Raw genomic sequence first — 21,600 nt, forward strand, 5'->3', positions numbered from 1 at the left:
TATATTAGTATTATAGATTAATACTACTTAATATATATCAATGTATTAATATTATGTATTAATACCAATTAATATGTGATATATTGTATAATATATTAATATTTTATAATTAAATAATATGTAACTATATTATATATATGTACTATATATTATATTATATATAATAGCCTACATGATTGAGGTTTTGTGGGCTTAAGGAAACCTGGGTTGGAAATGAAGGCCTGGTTCTTTGGAAAAGAGACACAGCTGCGTTAGAGCACACATCTTTGCTAATTATGGAAAGATCAAGAAAGTGCATGAAATTAGATAGAAAAATTGTGATACCTTAACATATTTCATTGCAACAATTGTTCTCTTCCGCCTTCAGAAATTCAGACTGAATTTCTCCTTAATTTTTACAAAGCAGCTACTTCAAAAATCACTTGGAGGCAACCTCGTCCATTCATCCCGCATACCTCTGCTCATCTCCTTTCTTCTGTTGCATATTTCCAAACTACTTAACTCCCCATTTGTGCCTGTATCTCCACTAAGCCTACCAATGGAGATTCTAGACTAAAAATCAAACCAGCCTTCAAAATACTGAAATTGGAACTCACAGGTGATCACTTTGGATTGCGATCTTTGCCATGTCTCTATGTATTTAATCCTTAACTTGAGCGATATTTGCCTCTAGAGCATTCATTGTCAAGAACAGAAGCTTGTGTAGAAGCTCAGCACATGAGACAAAAAAGAAGTGTAGCTCCTCTGAGAGAGGAGCTACGATATGGGGAGCCTGACTTGACAATTTCTTGTGTTATGATAGGTAATCATCTCATGTCAAGGAATGAGATTGAAATTTTTGTATGTTATCCTTTTTTAAAAAAGATTTTTAATTTGTCTGAACAAGTTATAGAGGGAGAGAGAAAAATCTTCTATCTATGAATTTATTCCTCAGATGGCCATAATCGCCAGAGCTGGGCCACACTAAAGCCAGGAGATGAGAGCTTCATCCAAATCTCTCATTCAAATGACAGGAGTCATTTTCCAATACTTTTTCCAGGTCAATGGTAGGGAGCTGAACCAGAAGTGGCACACCCAGGACATGAACTGGTGCCCGTATAGAATATTGGCAAGGCAGGTTTTACCTGCTATGCCCCAGTGCTGGGCTATGTTGTGATCATCTATTGTCATTTTTTGAGCACCTGCTGTGTTCTAGTGCTCTATTATTGGTATATACAGGAAGCAAATGGCTCTACCCTCAACCATGTTATCATCTGATCCATTTTCTTCCCATTTTAGGTCAGCATTTGAGTATTTTGAGAACAGAAGATTCATTCACCTTGTATTTGTTATATGTATGGAGTCAGCTAGCAGGTTACTGCAAAATGCCCAGCCATAAGTCAGTGAGGAAAGAAATAGATGGAGTTGGCCTTCCTTTTATGATGTCTTTTGATGCCTTCAAGTGGCTGTGTCTCACTACAGCCACTAGCCAGAGTTTCTACTCACAGTATGTGAATTATGGAAGCTAGAGGATGAAGGAAGTTAACAAACTAAAGACAGATTCTCCCAATCACCCAATGACTTGGCTTTTGCAAAGATGAGTGGGGCACTTAAATTTTGTATTGTTAGCATGCCCTTCTTCCTACTATCTTTCCAATGGGAACTTGGAGAAAGTGAATGCTATGAGGCTAAGGCCACTTCCAATTCAGATCTGGAAGTTACCTCCAAACTCATCTGGAAATTTCTGCCTCTGGCTTGTAGCTAAGAAAGCCCAAGAAGTCGCAGGACTTAGTCACTTTTGTGTAAGGCTTCATTACTTGGAAGATTGTCTTACAATTGTGCAGACTCCAGGATTGCTGCTCCCAGAAGCTGTCCTCATTCTTTTGGTTCTTAACTTTGACCAAATGTAACATCTTTTTTTACTGCTGTGGCTTGAAGATCCAATCTTCATCATTCCATAAGATGCTTCTGTTTTGTGCTAGGCCTCTCTTCCAACTATTTAATGAGTATGAATATCTCCTGTTCAATATTTACCCCTTCTTTCCATCTTAAATATTTCAGGAGTGTCTGATGTCTGCCCCACATACTCTGGCTCTTTGCTGCATCCAGCCCATGGTGTTGGTTGGTTATCAGACATGATAGGCTCATTTAGCTCCTTGAAAGCACAGATTATGTCTGTTGTTCATCCCAGAGGACCAAGAGGTGCAGAACTGAGTTTAATTTCTAATAGGAACTCTAAAAATGTTTAGGGTTGACTCTGACTTCTAGTGCCTATAAATGCAAGTCTCAGACTGGCAGGAATCCCTCTGACAGGAAAACTCAGACACCATAAATCCAGTTAGACCAATTATTTTGCTCAACTTCAAACACCTTCTATTGGGAAATTTGGCTAAAACAAACAGCCTGTCCAACCCAGTTAATGAAACTGTAACACTACACTACAACTTTTAGTTCCCCTCTCAATATTGGCTAATCATTAACATATGTGTCATGGATTTAGGTCCCAGGGTTCTTTTTTTGTTTCCATGTAGATAATTTCAATGTGAGTGGCTAAGTAGTTGTTTCATAACAATTCAAGTCTTTGCACTGAAGGACATAACAACCAGTTGAGAGAGTGAACAATGTGCATTCATCAATATAGTTAGCATTATAACCAGACAGACTAGGTATGGAGTACTATGCCTTTATAAACGATTTTTCCAGCCATGAATTGAAGCTGTTGGCATCCACAAGAATCGGTATGTTTATCAAATGTTTTCACAAGGAACGTATGTTTATCAAATATTTTCACAAGGAATATGTGTTTATCAAATGTTTTCAGCTCCAATAGTTGCAAGTAGATATTTTCAAGTTGCCCTTTGCCATCTGTGTTTAGTTTTTCCTAAGGAGTCAATCTCAAAACATTTCCATGGCTAGAGACTTACAAATGAGTATACTGGATTTATATTGTCAAAGTGAGCTTATGCCCTCACCACATGGAAATTTCCTCTTTCCACACTGGGTTCTGACGAATACTGCTTTTCTGGAATATAACAGATCATCCTAGTCTGTACATTCAGTCCTTTGTGGCTCCTTATATCTATAGGATCTCTTATACCCAACATTTATATAATAACCACCTGTACCCAGAAGGGGAAAATACTGAGAATGAGAGGAGTTAAAATCAGTCCAGTGACTTATACTCTTTGACTTCTCTGAGAATAGACTCACTGTTCATTAAGCATCTACTTCATAAGTTTAATATCACTTAATTTTAACCTTACTTACTTACCTTAAATAAATTTTAAAAAACCTTAAATAATTCCATGTAGTGAGAAAGCCCAACTTGAGAACATGATTAAACTGAGACATACTAAGAATGATGACTAATTTGCCATACCAAAAACATGGAAAAAAGAAGATACAGTTCTCTTACCTAAGCAGCAGCCTGTCTTGTGACCAGGATTAAAACAGATTGAAAGTGTGCTTCTTGCAGGACTTATTCCAGAGCAAGCAGCTTTAATGAGACAAGGTGCAATAACAACTGCCTCTGCTTCGTTGAGCAAAATCCAACATCACTGCCTAGCTAGAGTTTCCAATAAAGCATGACCTACCAGGCTGCCCCAGTTCTTTTGGCCTGAGAAATCCCAAGGGCTGGCGTGGTTCCCTGTTGTTAGCAGGTCAGCCACCAGACAGCTAAACCCCAGTTTTGTTTTTTGTTGTTCTGTCTTGTTTTGTTTGTCTGTTTTTTGTTTTTATTCAGGTGACGCTGCATGCCCCTGTGTATCCCTGTGTCCCATCATTTCACATTTGAGCCCTTTTGTTTCATCCAGTATCTTATTAAAGCATCAGTCTTTTTAGGAGAGCTGTAGTTGGACATATACACCTGAGTAAAAGGAAATATATGAAAATGTACATGATAGGGTTAAGCTAGTGGGCAAGGAGTCAAAGATTAACAGCATATTTGGCCTTTCTCATTGTGGAGCTTTCAGAGTGGCTCTAAGTCCGGTGGATGACTTGATCTCTCCTTTTCTTTTTTAACAGGGCCACCCTGGACAACCAGGCCCCAGAGGTCCTCCTGGCCTGGATGGCTGTAATGGAACTCAAGGAGCTGTCGGAATTCCAGGCCCTGATGGCTTTCCTGGGCTTCACGGACAACCTGTATGCTGTCGGCTCTTTGCTCTTTATTTTAAATATCTTTCCTCCAGTTGTGCCTCTTTACTGTTGCTTCTGGAAACCTCATTAAGCTTCAGTGGGGCAGCCCCTGCAGCTCCATTTGCAATGCATGAGTCCATGCTGGCAATACCACAACAATAACATCTAAAGAATACCAGTTGCAGAGGGGTGGGTACACACGCTACATTACCTAGGTTTCTTGTCATCATTATTTCTAATGCTGCTCTTGGTGTTGGCATGATCATTAAAAAGGATGTAGTAAATTGCAAAGCAAAATGTATACTTGGGCTATTGGACATCTTCTTACATCAGACAATATCAGGAAATTCTTAGAAAGCTTACATGGGATCATGGGAGCACTAATAAGTCATCAAAGTGTTTGGCAAAATTGACCTATAACTGCAGTTTTAAACCAAAGGTGATCTTGTCCCTCAGGGGACATTGTGGCAATTGTTATTGATAATTTTGAGAGCTGCAACTGATAGTATGCTACTGGCACAGGACAATGCCCTCCTCTTAAAAAAAATCCAAAAAAATCGTTTGACTTACAATGTCAGTAGTGCTGAGATTGAAGACCCTACTCTGCACTGATATCTTACATCCACGACTCATGGTTATGTGACTCATAGGATATTTATTTAGTAGATCCAAAGTCATCACTATTATTCAATTCCATTCATCAACATAAGACTCAGATATTTGAATCTACAGGACCTCTGGTAGATAATATATCCACACAAGGCTGATTTTTTAAATTACATTGCATTATGTGACACAGTTTTTAGGCACTGGATTTTACAAGTGACTACAGAGGTATAACATATTTCAAGCCCATTCTAAACCTCACATACATTTCATAGTTACATGAATTGATCAGCACTTCCCTGAAAGAATGGCACATTGTCATCAATGATGAAGTTATGGATATAGGTGGATGTGAAGAAAGTGTAACAGACACACTTAGGGTTGTCATGAAGGACCTTGATATTAAATGACTGTATCAATATGTAGCAGGAGTGTGTGTGTGAGGGGGAGGGGTAAAGAAATATGTGTTCCTGAAACAGAATGCACAAGAGTGGCTAAGGCTTCCTACTACTGCCATGGTAACAGGAGTATACAAGAGAACACAGTGTTAAGATGGGAAGCCATGGAAGGAAGAGATCACTACCCTCTTAAGGTAATTACATTATTTGACAAACATTAAGGGTGGAAAATTAATGCTGCCACTAAACCTGACCCACGACCTAGATAGTAACTTGAATGTATATTACACTAAATAGAATCATAGCCCCTAAAAACACCTAATAGATCTCCATTCTGTAGGCTTCCTTTGTATATAATTTGATTATTAATATAGTTTTACTTTTTAAGAAATAATTCATATATAATACACATACACTTTAATGGGTCACAGTGCAGTATTTTAATTTATTCAAAGCTTTCTTTGAAAGGAATAGTGGCTATGAAAATAAAGACAAATGGGCAGTATGAGAAAGAAAGTGGGTTGTGTTTCTGGAACCAAGTTGTTCTCCATCATTTGCTCAATGTTTCAGTCCATGAAGTGTAGCCCACTCCAATACTAACATTGACTTCTCCAAAGGTGTGAAGACACAGATTTTCCTCAGAAGGACAAGCACTTAACTATTAGGCAACATTTCCATTGTGACAGCAAAATATCTGTTTCCAAAACTAGTCTTGGGTACTTCTAATTGTTTTCCCTGTTAACAAAGAGACACACAATCCCCTTAGACAAGTGTTGAAGCTGAAAGTTGTGTAGTAGAAGTACAAAATCAAAGTAATTTTGTAGATGTATCTTGGAGTAAGGTCTGCAGACTAGCCTCCATGGTCCTTAGCCTGTAGTCTACTTTAACATTTTTGTAAGTATTTTAAAAAAGGAAAGGAAAGAAGAGAAGGTAAGGGAGGGGAGGGAATAGGCAGAGAGAAGGGAAGGGGAAGGAGAGGAAGGAAAGGAAGAGTGGGGAGAGAAGGGAAGAAAGCAAAGCCCAACTGTTACCCCAAAGCCTACATTACTAAATACCTGGCCCTCCATAGAACAATTTGTTCAGCTTCGCCTAGACAAAGGACTTGTCAGTGACTTCCACCTATGAGGAGTGGAGCTTATGAATGCTATATGATTGTTCAGATCAGTGCCGTGAATAGTTGTGCAGTTTTCTACTTTGTAACCACCACCCTTGTGTAGACCTCTGACTTAGGGGTAAGGGAATGGATGCACAACTTTGAGATCCAGCACCTGTTCAGTTGATATGATTGTCCATTAGTGCAACCTGGCCTGTCCTAGAATGTTGACTTAATTTTGAGCTGTTACTAGTCCATCCTCTTTCTGATTGCATCATATTGGATCACACTGTTGACATACCTGTGTGTGTATGTCTGCACGTGCACACACATTTCTTAACAAGTGTCTCTTATTTTTACATAGGGACTCCCTGGTCAGAAAGGATCCAAGGGTGAATCTGCTGTTGATCCAGGTAGTTTCAAAGGAATGAAGGTAAGAAACTCTAAGGTAGAGAACTGAGAAGGCTATAAGCTGGGATCCCATAGATAGAACCTCACCTCCAATGAAAAGTTTTCCAGAGCTAGCATCTGTGTCTCTAAGGTGCAGATCATGCTGAATTTAGAAAGCTCTGGAGCTTTCCATGATAGAAACATTAACAGAAATGTTTGCAACCATATTGTCAAAAAGATATTCTTTGTAGGATCTAGACCAAAAATAAGAGACAGATCAGCAAACAGTTTGCAGACTATCATTTTCTTTGACAAGTCATGACATTTCCTGGTAGTTTGTCTACTCTAGATTCCTTGCTTTCTATATACTTTGATTTGAAGCCATATACATCTCTTCCCATCTCAGCATGGCCATCAGCCCAGGATCTTTTCTCTCTCCCTGAGCCACTGGATGTCTGCAAAACATGCCCATCAGCTCTACAGCTGGTTGGAAATTTTTGTCTCTTGACAAGAACCTTCTGTTTTCTTGTGACTGCATTCTTGATGGATGCTGCCTGATATTCTGTGGGGCCTCAGTAAACTCTGGTTCCAAGCAGCTGACTCTATTCCCTTGAAGAGTGGAGAGCAAGACCATCACTGTCCCCATAACAAATGGGAGTCTACATGCTCAACATCTGAAGGGAAGATGCACCAAACTCACTCAGTTAATTGATACCGTTTTCCTGTCTTCCATTTAGTGCACAGAGTCAAGAGACACTGAAAATCACTGTGAAAGGCAGTAATGAGGGTGGGGGACTGGAAGACTGGAGAAGCTCCAAGACTTAGGATTTTGACTGTAGGTGTTACAGCAGCAAATTGCAAGAGTTGGAAAGGTCCTCGTGACTGCTGGATTGCTATTGCTCACGTTGCAAATAGAAAATCTGAGATATATTGAGGCAATGTGACTTGCTCAGTGTCACACAACCAGTTTACCGAAGAGTTAAATCCTAGCCAGTGCTCCTTCTGTGCTACAGAGATTCACTGATTATTCACTGCTAAGCCATGTACGGTAAGACTAGCAGATGTCAAAGCATAGGCATTGCCTTAGCAAACACTGATTAAATGGTTTTGCCAAAAAAAATGAAGGAGACACTGAATCCAGTGGAACATGACAATTCCCACAAGTCGGTTATATTCCAGATTCACACAGTGACTTGAGATGCCGCAATGTAATTAAAACATAATCAGAGATTGTATGCTCTGTTGGTTTTTCCTTGAAATGTCGGATTTGCATTGTATACATATGGGCACAAATTCTCTGGGGATGAAGGCATACAGGAAGGTAGCTGGGCTTTCCTCTAAAAGAGCAAGAAAAATGCCAGCTTGCAGAAGGAGCTTCTAATTGATAAGTTCCCAGCAAAGGTGAAATTAATTAATCCAAGTATGAAATCCTGTTCAGCCAAGGCTATAATACCTGTCTTCTAGAAGCCAGACTTTTCCTAGCAATAAATAAATAAATAAATAAATTACTGGATTTGTCCAATTCATGCATTTTTATCCCCCTGAATCTTAAATTAGTTGTCTGAAATACTGTGTGCTTAATTTATTCATCTTTTTAGTGTCTTGCCTTTGTCTATTTCTCAGGGAAATCCTGGATTACCTGGACTGGATGGAATCACCGTAAGTTGGTATTTATTTGTTGAGCACTCAATGTTTAGTCAACAGTCACTGATGGTGCTTTTCCATTTTTCTCTGTGGTGTTCTGAGGACCTTGCATATGTTTTCAAGGGAAGCCTAGAGCTGAGGTAAAACAGATTGCACTATTGCTTTTATTCCAAATGAGAAGGTACTGAGAGATTGAACCATCTGCCTTAAGTTGTCCTTTCAGCCAGGGACTTACATACAGCAGTTTCTCCCCTTATTTCTGAGGAATACATTCCAAGACTTTCAATAAATGTCCAAAACTACAGAGTAACATATACAGACATAACATTTTATATCCATGCTTATGATAAAATCTAATTTATAAATTATGCAAGTGGAAAATTAATAATAATTTATAATCAAATACACTTATTGTACTATACAATAATAAAAATCATGTAATTATGATCTTTCTAAAAATTTCTTTGTATGTTGTACTCACCATTCTTGAGATGATATAAGACTATTTGATGGGATGAAAAACTAATACATGCAGTATGACAAAGCATGTGGCTAATATGCAAGGGTTATTTGCACACAAGCATTTGCCATTACAATGATGGCTAGTCAGCTAACCATGATGATGACTAAGTGAGTAATGGAAGGATAGCACATACAGGATAGATACTCTGTACAAAGGGATGATTTACATCCCGGGTAGGAATGGTGTAAATCTCATCACACCACTGAGAATGCTATACAATGTAAAATTGTAAGTTGTTTTTGAAATTTTCCATTGAAGATTCTGAATCTTGGTTGACCACAAGTGACTGAATCTCTGAAAAGAAAAACTGGATTAGGGAGGACTGCTATATTCCATATTCCCTTGGATGTGTTAAGTGTTTTGCCTTTTGTGCTCAGTAGTGTAAGTAAAATGAAAAAAGTAGGGACTGGAGTTTGGCTCAGCAATTAAGCCATAGCTTGGGATGCTCACATCCCATATGCAGGTGCATGATTCAAGTCCCAGCTACTCCACTTCCAATCCACCTTTCTGCTAATGCACACACTGCTCAAGTACTTGGGTGCTTGTCGCCTATGAGACAGACCAGGATAGAGTTTTGTGCTCCTGACTTTTTCACAGCCCAGCCCTGGCTTTTATGGGCATTTGAGAAGTGAGCTGGTGGATGGAAGTTTTCTCTCTTGCTTACTCTCACGGCTTTCTCCCCCACCTTTCCTTCCCTCCCTTCCTCATACAATGAAAAAAATTAAAAACAAAGAAGAAATTGAGTCCACTTTGATATAGTCCATACAAAAATTCCTGTTGGAGACTCTAATAATATGGAAAAGTCAGGAGCTGTGTTAATAAGAACTTTCGAGGTCTGGCACAATGGCATACTAGACTAAGCCTGTTCCTACAGTGCCAGCATCCCATGGGTTCTGTTTCAAGTCCCAGCTATTACACTTCTCATACAACTCCATGCTTATGGCCTGGGAAAGCAGCAGAGGATGGCTCAAGTGCTTGGGCCCCTGCACTCATGTAGGAGACTCAGAAGTTGCTCCTGGCACCTGGCTCCTGGGTTCAGATTGGCTCAGTTCCAGCTGTTGTGGTTGGGAGATCTTTCTCCTTCTGTCTCCTTCTCTCTGTATGTTTCCCTCTCAAATAAGACTAAAAAAATATTTTTATGTGATCACTTTCCTTTAATGTAGCTTAAGAAAATTCCTTGATTTCTTTCCTGTTTATAATCCTCTCCCCTCTTCTTTTTCCTTTCATTGTTCAGTCTCTAACAGATATTGAGCATGTACTACCAACTAAGTGCCATGAATGATGACTGAGGCAATGTAGACACCAACTCTGTCCCCCATGGATGTGAAAAAGAAAAAAAAAATAGCAGGAATATGGCTTAAGAATCCCACAACCACCTAGAATTAAAAAAAAAATGGTGCTCACCTAAGCATGTATCTGCAAAGACTTTATGTCTAAGCATGCACCTTCTGAGAAAAGCGGGTAGTGTTTTGGACCAGCTGGTAGTGGGAGGAGGCTTTCTAAATAGAGAGAGTAGTGTGAGAAAAAGCGGACAGGAAACAGGATGTGTTGAAGCATTCAGGAAAGCAAAGATGAGTAGGGAGCAAGACCACACTCGGGCCCTAGAGCTCAGTGAAATTGGATTAGATGGTGTGCTTATTAAATTTGTAGAATAATACCCACTATATTTGCTGCACAGCTTCTGTCAGGGACCCATTCTCCTCTCACAAAGGGGCAATATTTCCCTACATAGAGAAGTGTGATATATAAGCTACTTCACTTTGCAGATAGTTCCCTCCCAGTCAAATCCTGCCTTAAAGGCCACAACCATTCTGACTTTTGCCATCACAGATAAGGTTTTGCCTGTTCTAGGATGTCCTATCAAGGGAACAATATAATATGTGATCTATTGGCTTGTTGTTGTTTTTTTTTTCTTTTTGGCTTTTTAAACACAATGCTTTTGACATTCAGCCACATCGTTTCCGTTGTCTGTAACTTGCTGCTTTTAGGTATTTATTGCACCAACTGAATGTATCATGGTTTATGTCTCAATCCTTGCAGCAAGGGACACCTGGAATGTTTCCAGGTCGTAACTGATAGGAAAAAAAAAAAATTGTGAAAACATTCTTGAACAGCTCTTCTGCACATACATATTTTTCCTTTTCCCTATGTAACTGTCTTGCTCTTTGAACTTCAATACAAACTTGTGTCTCCAGGGCCCACAAGGAGCATCTGGATCACCTGGACCTGCAGGACCCATGGGACCACCAGGATTGCAAGTAAGACCAACTGAAATCCAGTGTAGGACCACAGTGTTCGCATAGCTATCTTTCCACCTTTCCGTGGATGTAATGTAAGCCTATATAGTATAGGTACCCCAAGTGAAGGACGGCAACCTCCATTCTTGAGGATTAAAATGAATCACATTCTTACTAGGAACTATTAATTGTCTTCATTTGACAGAGTCTTTCTGATGCCTCGAACGCCTCTAGTCTAGCTTAACCTGAAGAATAGACTGGAGATACCTGCAACACGTCTATTGCCATCACCTTCTTCCTCTCCATGACAGTGATAGCCAAGTAATTATGCCATCACACCCATCAGCTACCCTGAAGACTGAGTTTAACCTTAGAATCCTTCTAAGACTGCAGTTTTAGCTGCTCTACCTATTTACCCACCTTTCTTACCAAACTTACTTACCATCAATGACACAGGAAATGTATAGCCTGGTGTCTGGGTGGTTCTGGAAAAGTGCCTTCCATAGCCTGCTCGTTTAGTAATTGAATTCCCATCATTTATTACTTAAGTTTAACTTCACCAAAGATCATCATTTAAAAATTGGTCTCTCTACACCTTAAAATGGCTATAGGGTACTAGTCAGCTGTCTCGTGTCTATTTTCATTCTAGTATTTAGCAGTTTATAATATTGATGCATGATTTTTACTGAACGTGGTGAATTTAGGATAGTCCAAACAGGCTTATAACTCTAACATGACATATGTTAACAATTAAGGGGCAGAACAATTCTAGGAGGGGTGTGCAGAGAAATCTTCAATATCTTAGTGAGGAGTAACTAATCTTTGTGTCCTACCTAGTAAGGTATATGTGAGTCCAAGCTGACTTTTTCCTGTCTGTTCTAAGCTTTCCTTATTGGTCTCTGTCTGAACTGTACTACTGCAACAATGTGGAGGAATCCAACATGGGGGAAGGGCATGGGGAGGGATTGGGGGAATCCCAGAGCCTATGAAACTGACACAAAATGAAATAAAAAAAATCGGTCTCTTATTGGTAGAAACAACATGTGAAGTCTTCACTACCTTAGCATGAATGGGTTTACCCCTCAATTGATGAGATTTCCAAAGGGATATAAAAGGAAATCTTGAGAGAGGGTGCTAATACCTGTCCCAAGGTTACAATCTTTTTTGACTAAAACTAACAGTTGTTGACATTTTTTCTGTTTTTTTTTTTCCTTTTCTTTGCATCTAGGGTCCCCCAGGACCCCCTGGTCTCCCAGGCCCTGAAGTAAGTATACTTTGTCTTGGAGGCATTTGACCTCCTACCACTACATATTCTGATTTCATAGAGATATACTATGTACTGGTTTGGTTAAAATCAGTTTCTGCATTAAAAAAAAAATCCTGCATTCCAATTTATTTTCCTAAAGTATGTTTAGTAATTGATTTTGTTTTTTCTTCCCTGTGCTCCTGTGCCCCAGGGGAATATGGGGTTAGGTTTCCAAGGAGAGAAAGGAGCCAAGGTAAACAGATTTTGGAAACTATTATCAACTTGCTCCAGTAACCATCTCTTGTGGTTCCCATGTGCCTGCTTGAGGAAGGATTTCTTTCTTCCCTTTGAGAAATGAGTATTCCCCAGTGACATAGATCCACTGGTGGATCCCTTGAGAGTTGCATGTGCACCAGCTTGCTGTACATTGGCTTTTGCAATTCTCTTTCCTTCTGAAGATAGGCATCTCCTGGCCGCCTGCCTGTGAAATGTGTATGTCTTAGCAAAGATATTCTCTTTAAATATAGTCCTTCTCTTCTTTCTAACTGGGAATATTGGTATTTTGTGCGTTTTGTCACCTTTCCTCTGCTTTCTGCTTTCTTTTCATCCTCTTCCTCCTTTCTCTCTGTCATTCTTTATCTATTGCCTCTGTATCTTTTTGTTTGTTTGTTTGTTTGTTTCTTAATCCTTTTCTTCTATACAAATTTTCTAGAGGTTTGGGATTTGCCCTCCCCACATTTCCTGGCTGTCTCATGGGTTGCATTACTTTCTGTAGAAAGAACTCCAGCTTCCAATAGTCCAACACGCAATTTATTGACTCTGCTTGTGCTCTTAATGATGATTAGACCATCAGAGTTGTTGTCAAGTTATTGCCATTCACCTTGCCCAAAATCCTCTACAGCCCTCTTCTAAAAACCCTTTTGTGCATGACCATGGAAACCATCAACTTGTGGTTTCCTTTCATCCATTTTGCTTTTTCTTTCTGTAGTGCTGGTACAAAATGCATTTAGTCAGGCTTATAATTCTTCTCAGCCCCTGACAATGAAAGTTTTGTTCCCTCATTAATACAAAGATGAAAAGGCAGTTTACTTATAAGCTGCATCCAAAAAACAAGCTCACCCTTGGGAAAGTAATCTATGTGATTTACGCATTGCTTAATGTCTCCTTTTATTTTGCAGGGGGATGTTGGCCCCCCAGGACCTGCAGGACCACCACCATCTACTGGAGAACTGGAGTTCATGGGCCTTCCTAAGGGGAAAAAAGGATCAAAGGTAGTAACCATTTAAGAAGTGGAAGACCCTTTTCTTATTAGCACCATAATTCAACTTTTTATTTTTACTGGAAAGGCAGATTTATAAATCTGAAGCCAGGAGCCAGGATCCTCCTCCATATTCTTCAACACAAGTGCAGGGTCCCAAGGGCTTGGGCCATCCTCTGCTACTTTCCCAGGCCACAGCCAGGGAGCTGGGTGAAAGTGGAGCATCTGATAAACAAACTGGCACCCATATGGGATGCCAATACTTGCAGGTGGAGGATTAGCTAACCAAGCCATCATGCCACCCCCCTTATCATACCTCAACTTTAATAACCAGACTTCAGTGGAAGTGGATCTTTGTCTGCAACTGAGACCAAAAGGTTTCTTTGTTTGGTCCCTTATGAAAAGTTTTTAAAAGTCTGTTCCTATGTATATGAATAAAGGTGTGCCAGGGTTTCTGAATGTTCAGTTAGATGCTATTTTCTCTTTTTTCACTTTTACAGATTCTGTTTTTGGTATTCACGATAACTTAAATAGTTGAGTTTTCTCTTCTAACTTCAACACCCATTAATATTTATGCTGCCACAACAGCACTATTATGGAACACTTTAGGGTATAAATGATAGCCTTTTATTAATCTTTTTAAAATATTTATTTTCTTAATTATTTGCAATGCAGACTGAAAGAAAATAAGAGAGAGGGAGGGAGAAAGAGAGAGATTGAAATCTTCCATCCTCTGATTTATTCACCAGATGTCAACAGCCAGGTCTGAGCCAGGCGAAAGCCAGGAATCAGGAACTCTATCCTGGCCTCCTATGTGGGTGGCAGGGGTCCAAGCACTTGAGCTATCTTCCACTGCTGTCCTAGATATATGAGCAGGAAGACAAATCAGACATGAAACAGCCAAGGCTGGAATCAGTGCTCCAATATGGGATGGTGGCTCTGCATGTGGTGGCTTAACCTATAGAGTCACAATCAGCCTTTGATTTACCCTTCTAGAAGGAATTATTTGCCCTCCAAACCTGACCCTTTGAATCTGAGGTGCCATCACAAAGTGACAATAGATGTCCTAATTCACGTGGCCTAAACTACCCAAACCTATGTAACTGAGATATTTCATGATATATATCTTTTTGTGTTACATATTATATACATACTTGCATTTGAATGGATGTATGCTGTTAAGGTGTGCAATTATCTTTGAGTTGCCTACATCTCTTCCTTCCTGAGGTTCTTTCATGTTGCATGATTCCATTCCCTTGGCTAAGGGGAGCTTAGATAATAAGACACATTTAGTCCCATTTGTTTAGTTTTATCTTTATGGAAGCAACAGCTCCAGGTCTTCCTTGTGTTACCAAAAAATAATCAATAGAAACAGTTTGAGTGCATATGAAAGATTGCCTGTCTCCCTGATAATTCCCAAACCTGATGGAGTCCTTCCAGGATACATAAGATAAGTAGGTATATCAGGGAAAGGCAGATTGGAACATCATGAATCTGTATCTAAATTGTAATTGTCACTGATTTCTCCAAACTGTTGATTTCTTTGCAGCCTGTAATTTGCTACAAGAAATCATACTATGCAGCTTCTTCCCTGAGAAAGAAAACCGATAATCATCCATCGTGTCTCCCAATTAACTTGAGCATTTCAGATTCTGTTTTGGGCAGCCTCGGGCCTTGTTCCTTCCCATACAAATAAAGACTTCCAGAACTACATTGCTACCAGTCAGAAGCCTTGAGAACCTGAACCATCCTGTGGTGCCCACTGCAGACACCTCATTGGTTCACTACTTCCAGTCCAAGTACTCTGAGGAAATCAGTCTCCTTTGTGTTCATTGCTTCCTGCCACCACTAACTACTCTTTTTTGATTGGTTTTCCAGGGTGAAACAGGGCCTCAAGGTATACCAGGCACAATTGGACCCCCAGGATTTCCAGTAAGTCTCCCTGTTTGATCAACATATTTTCCAGGGTCTGATAGGGCCAAAAGCTGTAACAACAGGTGGCTGACAGGAAGACCTCTTCACATAGTTGTAGAGAAGGCTGCATCTTCATTATTAGAAAGTCTTTAAAAAATATTCTTATCTTTTAAACCTGTGGGGATGTTAGCATCATTCTCCATGAAGCTGGATGTCTTTAACATTATTAGCTGAGGCTCTAGAGTTAAAATAGATGTAGAATCACCTTGTAGTTCCATCTGTTTCAGCCGTGTGGCTTTATGCAAGTTTCTTAGCTTTGTTGAGCCTGTTTCTGAATCTTTTCATACATGGGCTGAGTGTATCAATTGTTCAGTCTATAGCAGCTCATCATAGTTTCCCTGTTTTCATTTTCATATCTGCCTTCCTAGATTATATTCTTTCACCCGACAAAAAGATTTAGAAGACTCCCTTGTACCAGACATTTTGCTGGGTTTGGGAACTACAGCAGTAACTAAATACAACTTCCTGTCCCTGAGATAACATTTTAATGAGGAAATGGGGAGGGGGAATACATATGATAAGCAAGGAAACAGATGAATCAATAACAAGCCTGCATAGTGGTACGCTTGAAGAACAAAACCACCAACAGTGGCAGAAGAGGGGCTGCCCAGTGGGTAGACTCAGAGGAAGTGATGCATGGGCTGAGGTTTGTACATTGTGAAGAAACAGCTAGAAGATCTGATACGGTTTCGGACTGAGGGAACCATAAGAGCCAGGAGCGTGAAGCTGGCAAAAGCCCAGCACCTTTGAAGCACAGAAACGAAGGTTAGCAGAAAGAGCAGAGTAAGCGAGGCCGAGAAATGGACGGAGCAACTGGAGCCAGATCTCAGCCACTTTTGGAGTTCAGACATCCGTTTCTTTTAATTTAAGTGCAATAGAAAACCATTCAAATGGAGTCTCTGCTTTGAGTTTTAACATCTCTGAGACTGCAGGGGATGAGGGTTTGGGGGATTAAAGAGGGTGGTTTGGCATCACAGGGGCTGTTGTGGCACAGTGAGGGTGGCTTGGAGTATGCTGATAGCAAAGGAAATGGAGAAAAGCAGATGCCTTCCAAATTTAAACATAAACAAAATGTTAAACTTTTTATTAGGGAACATTTCAAGCATTTGCAAAAGCAGAGAGAATGACATAATGTGTGCCCTGTGTACCCATCACACACTTTTCATTCATTAGGAACTCACTGCCAATCTGAAGCAAAAATTTGCATATCACTTGATAATAAATAATTCAATATTTCTAAAAGATAAGGACTTTTCAAAATACACTGGCAGTACCATCATCGGTAATTAATTGTATGTAGTTACTAAATACCAGTAAGTAAGCAGAGTTCAAATTTATGATTGTCCCATAAATAAACACATATTGGGTTAAACATCTACATATTTTCACAGTTACCTTGTCCGGATGAGAAACCGAGCAAGACCAATACATTACATTTGGCTGATGTGTCTTAAATCACAAGTAGTTTTGCAGAAGGAGCTAACAAGATTTTCCTGGGCCAGGGGTAGGAATCAAGAGAGAAATAGAGGAGTCATTGATGCCAAGGCTTGTCCCTGCTTGCTGGCACAATGGAAACAGATGACTCCGGTCTCCAGTATACTCCAGTCTTTGGAACACTGTTGGGCTTTCTGGGCAGCTGGAATGCAGAGCCAGTGGAGCCAGTTGCATAGGTTACTTCCATTAGGGCTCCCGCTACACCTGAGAAACAAAGGGGCATAGAGAATCATCAGTTCAATATCCTCTGATTTAGTGAGCTGCATTTTAGTCAACTCTGTAGCTAATGAGTTGGCGAGGAAAAGAATCCTAGTGTTGGAGACAGAACAGCTTAACTTTATCCCTACACTAGCTCTGGACTTTAACAAGCCAGTGAACCTGTCTCTGCATCTATAATATAGCAGTGATCATATACACTCTTCTGAGGCCCAACTAACAATTCATATGAAGTTTCTCTACTAAATACGAAGTTGTGCTATCCAGTAAGAGAACCACATGTGAGTACCACACCCTAGAGATATGGTTAAGACATGCTGTGTCATCCTTGTACAGGGGCCAGGCTAATCTTCTCTGTATCATTCCAATTTTAGTATGCATGCTGCCAAAGTGAGCACAAGACATACTGTAAGTGTAAAATACACACCAGATCTCCAAAATTTCATATGAAAAGGTCTAACATACCCAAATAACAATTTTTATTTCAATGTGAAAATAATTATAAATTAAGCTCCTATATTAATTGTTTATCTTTTCTTTTTTCCATTATTACTATTTTTCATGATGTGGTTTCAGAGGCACAGGGATTCCCTGCCTCACCCCTCACTCAATCCCCCACTGTTTTCCCCCATCTTGTCACAACAGCATAGCCCTTCAGCAACAGTCAGCATTCTGCTGTTGAGTGTGTCATGGCTTTGTAGGTACAAACAATGGCAGATGGTCTAGTAAAGCAGCATTGTAGCTCACCTCATATATTTTTACTGGACAGCACACATATACAAATGATTTGGGAATAAGATGAGCCTTTTTGTTTATATAGGGTTTCACAGAGATTCTTCTCCCCTTGCATTACACCTGTGAAGTCAGCAAGTTGAGCTGGGCTTATCCCTCTTGTACTGACAAGAAAACTGGTTTGCACAGTTGAAGAGGCTTGTTCCGAGTCACATAGCTGTTTATTAGCAAGGCTGAGATCAGACTTCAGCTTTCCTGAATTCCAGCCAATTCAGTGCTTTTCCCCCATCCCACACTGCCCTCTACAGTTCAGGACGGCCTAGCCAGGACAGCGGTGGTGTTTTTCTCCATCAATCTCGAAGAAAGGAGTTGATGTTTTCTCTGTTGTTACAAGGGGCTCTCTGGTTCATGCTGTCTCCCTCCCCTTTCCTTCCGTTCACCCACAGAGGATTTGCCCTGCTTGGTTTCACTGCGTTCCCTTTTGTCCTGTTAGAAGAGAGACCGACTGCCGACAATGCACAGTGATAAATTATTGCAATGCCGATACCAGGCTAGTGTTTCACTGTGTGGGCTGAAAAGCAGAAACCCCAATGGTAAAGGCATGAAAGCAGTGACAATCCCTCCCTATACACAGGGCAGCTTGTTTTCCTGGGCTGGGAATGCAACAGCCTGAGTTCCCAGCCCACTTTGGCACAGATTCTATGTGTGATCCTTGCTAAACTGTGTAATTCCTTCATCCTAACAGCTCTGTCTGTTTAATGGGAACACTTACACATACCCTACCTGCCTTCTGGCAGGAAAGTTGTGAGTAGAAGGCGATGATGTATTTAAAGTACTCTGGGCTTTTCAAAGGAAACACATTTCTCAGCTTCTAAGCCCACACACATCGGCTTTCAATTATCCATGCTCCCTGAGAAACAAGGAAGTCGGTGCTGAGGACAGAAATCTCTAGGAATCCAAATGTTCGTTTTAACCATTTGCTGTCTTTCCCTCTGAGCTCAAATCTTTGCAGAGCACAAAGTGATCAACATGCCAGATTTATGCCTGACCTTCTTTCTCTTGCCCCTTTCCTCTGTCATGTGCAAGCATCCCTGATTTTTCTGGCTCCTATTTAGCATCACATGCTGACTGTTGTTGTCCCTGGCAGCACACTTCTCCAGGGCCTCCCATTACAGGTTGTCACAGCTCCCTCTCTACCCACGTATCCTCTGTCCAAGGGACTAGCAAACAGGAGGGAGGCAAAATGGAAAAGATGCGGAGAGGGAAAGAACAAGCTGGCCAATGTTGAGAACTATTAGTGTATCCAAGGTAACTACAGCTGGGTAGATGGGGTTTGCCTGCAATAAAGCCATCCCAGAACTGTTAATGCAGGAGTCAATGGTGCAGGCACAGGTGTGCAAAGAGCTAAGCTGGTGCTCTGATGAGGCTGCCTGGGCCATGGGAGTAGAGTGGGGTGGGGGTGAGGGAGAGGTAAGCACAGCAGTTGCAGAAATTCTCAAGACATGGCTAAGCCTGATGGGGCCAGGTCCCAAGACATTTTGCTAGAATAGAGTGTTCTGCAGGGTCCTTGATGCCGCAACACAAGAGCCCGGAGCACAGCACCTTGCCAAGTAATTCATCTTTTATTGGCTCTAACCCCACCCCACACACAATACATTTCTTTTCAATTTTTTCCTTTAAACACTTTTCAAGTACTTATTTTCATTCACAATGCAATACAAGCTGAGGCAGCAAGAATCCAAAGGCCCTCCCTGTTTTCCCAAAGGAGCACAGGGCTCCCTTGTTTTTAGGAGTGGGTAAGGTGGGGGTGGGCAGGGCATGAGATGGTTGCTGGATGTTCTCTCCTGCCTGCACTTGAGTACTCTGATGAATAATCTCTGAGTGATTATTCAAGTTGGCAATTTATTATCAAACCACCTTATAAGTGGTTAGACTGCAGCAACGTGCCTTGGAGGGAAAAGGAAGAAACTGTGACAGACACCTGCTGCATCGAGAGCCTTCAAACACATCCAGTCATAGGGCTTAAGAGGCCGAGACTACAGTCATGGTAAGATCAGGCCTGGATGCTTTTGAAGTGTTTGACTTCAGAGGGCAACAGACATTCCACTGGGTAGCAGTATGCCTGAGTTTCCAATATGGAGATGCAGACAGAAGTTGCAGATACGTTTGCATTCAGTATGACCCACCAAGCCTTTCAAGTAAGAAATTCTGTTCAGCATAAGGGCTGAGTTATTTGACACATAACCATGGATACCAAAAAGAGAAAAGGCAAGGAGGAACCGAGGGCTTTTTTCTATTGGACCCTTCTCAGACATACACTGCCTCAATGAAAAGACAATAATAATAAACCACATTAAACAAAACCAAAATCCTGGGGCCAAGAAAGCCCAAGGGTACTCAGCCAGCTTTTAGAACCCATGAAAACACACTGAGTATATAAAAGGAAGAGAAAAATACAAACGGGTGTGGAGCAGTGCCCTCACATCAGCTGAGCCAGGTCACATCCAGGGAAAAGCGGAGACGTGCCATTACATTTAGTGTCTTTTTGCAAACTGAAGTTTGTGAAAACTTCACTCATTCCTTTATTCTCACAATAGGCCTAAATGTTGTTTGCCAACATCTCATTTCCAAAACATATACTATTAAACAGCAACAAAAATGTCTTCAGGTAATCTTTCCATGCATTTTGGTCATGAACTTTCCTGTTCGGAAAGCTCTCACAAGCTTCTTGGATTCCCTGCTTCTACCTACAAAATCCAAAGTCACCCACCCCTACGGCAAACCTCCCTCACCTCCTGTGAGCAGGACAAAGGGATTGGATATCATCTCACACTCCCCTTTGCAGGGCTTATGGGGCTGGGCAAGAGCCCTACAATCCCCACACAGGAGCCAAAGGATTCAAAGCCTTGCCCCTGCAGAAATGCAGAAAGAGTTCTGCAATCATCATGTCTCCAAAGGGGAAATATTCTTCCCTCTAATAGCGACCCACCAGGATTTGTACACGGCTCTATTCTAGATCAAAGACTCAAGTTCCTAGATGATAGAAAGAAAGTGCCTCTCATAGAAATGGCCCATAAATGGAAGTCAGAAGGCCTGGCTTTCTCATCTATTCTTCAACTTTCTGGGATGTTGTGTTTTCTATCTGTAAAATTAATAAAGTTGGTTATTTAACGATTCTTGTGCTCTTAGCTCTTAATGCTGTAAATACCTGTCATAGTGTTTTAGAGAAATAATGCTGCTCCTGGAATCCAAGTGGAACCTTGAATGTTTGGTTCGAACTGTGTTCAGTTTCAGTATTCCTTCATGGATGATGACAAAGCACGATGAGGCTTCTACATGGAACAGTGGAAATCATGTGAAAAATGAGTGTTCTAACTTCTGATTTCATTCTTTCCCTTCAGGGATTCGGAACTACTGGAGAAAAGGGAGAAAAGGGAATTCCTGGTTTGCCAGGACCCAGGGTATGAGCCCAGAATGTTGCTTGCCTTTTGGTTAAATACCTTGATGATTACCTATACTTCTTTTTTCTTCCTTAACTCGGGAAGCTTTAAGACTTCCTCCCCTCCACTTAGTTAGCTCCATTTCCTTGACTGAGTGGCTCCCTTGAAGAATGTTATGCCTTACTGCTCTAGGTGGCTCCTCAGCCTTACACCCCTCACCCTTACGTATAATTACC

General features: G+C 40.7%; 1 protein-coding gene and 1 pseudogene across 1 annotated transcript in view; one reads left to right on the forward strand and one right to left on the reverse strand.

Annotated features, from left to right (window-relative positions):
- Positions 1-21,600, forward strand: part of COL4A6 (collagen type IV alpha 6 chain) — a 96,319-nt gene that overhangs the window by 26,578 nt on the left and 48,141 nt on the right. Inside the window, exons 4-12 of the mRNA XM_041000082.1 lie at positions 4,003-4,119; positions 6,575-6,643; positions 8,224-8,259; positions 10,963-11,025; positions 12,233-12,268; positions 12,462-12,503; positions 13,429-13,521; positions 15,387-15,440; positions 21,326-21,385. Of these exons, the coding sequence (XP_040856016.1) occupies positions 4,003-4,119; positions 6,575-6,643; positions 8,224-8,259; positions 10,963-11,025; positions 12,233-12,268; positions 12,462-12,503; positions 13,429-13,521; positions 15,387-15,440; positions 21,326-21,385 (570 nt within the window). The remainder of the gene's footprint in view (positions 1-4,002; positions 4,120-6,574; positions 6,644-8,223; positions 8,260-10,962; positions 11,026-12,232; positions 12,269-12,461; positions 12,504-13,428; positions 13,522-15,386; positions 15,441-21,325; positions 21,386-21,600) is intronic.
- On the reverse strand, positions 17,490-17,590 carry LOC121169571 (annotated as a pseudogene).

Source organism: Ochotona curzoniae, unplaced genomic scaffold (assembly GCF_017591425.1).
Source record: "Ochotona curzoniae isolate NIBS_2020 unplaced genomic scaffold, NIBS_Ocur_1.0 scaffold_1852, whole genome shotgun sequence".
NCBI classification, from domain to species: Eukaryota; Metazoa; Chordata; class Mammalia; order Lagomorpha; family Ochotonidae; genus Ochotona; species Ochotona curzoniae.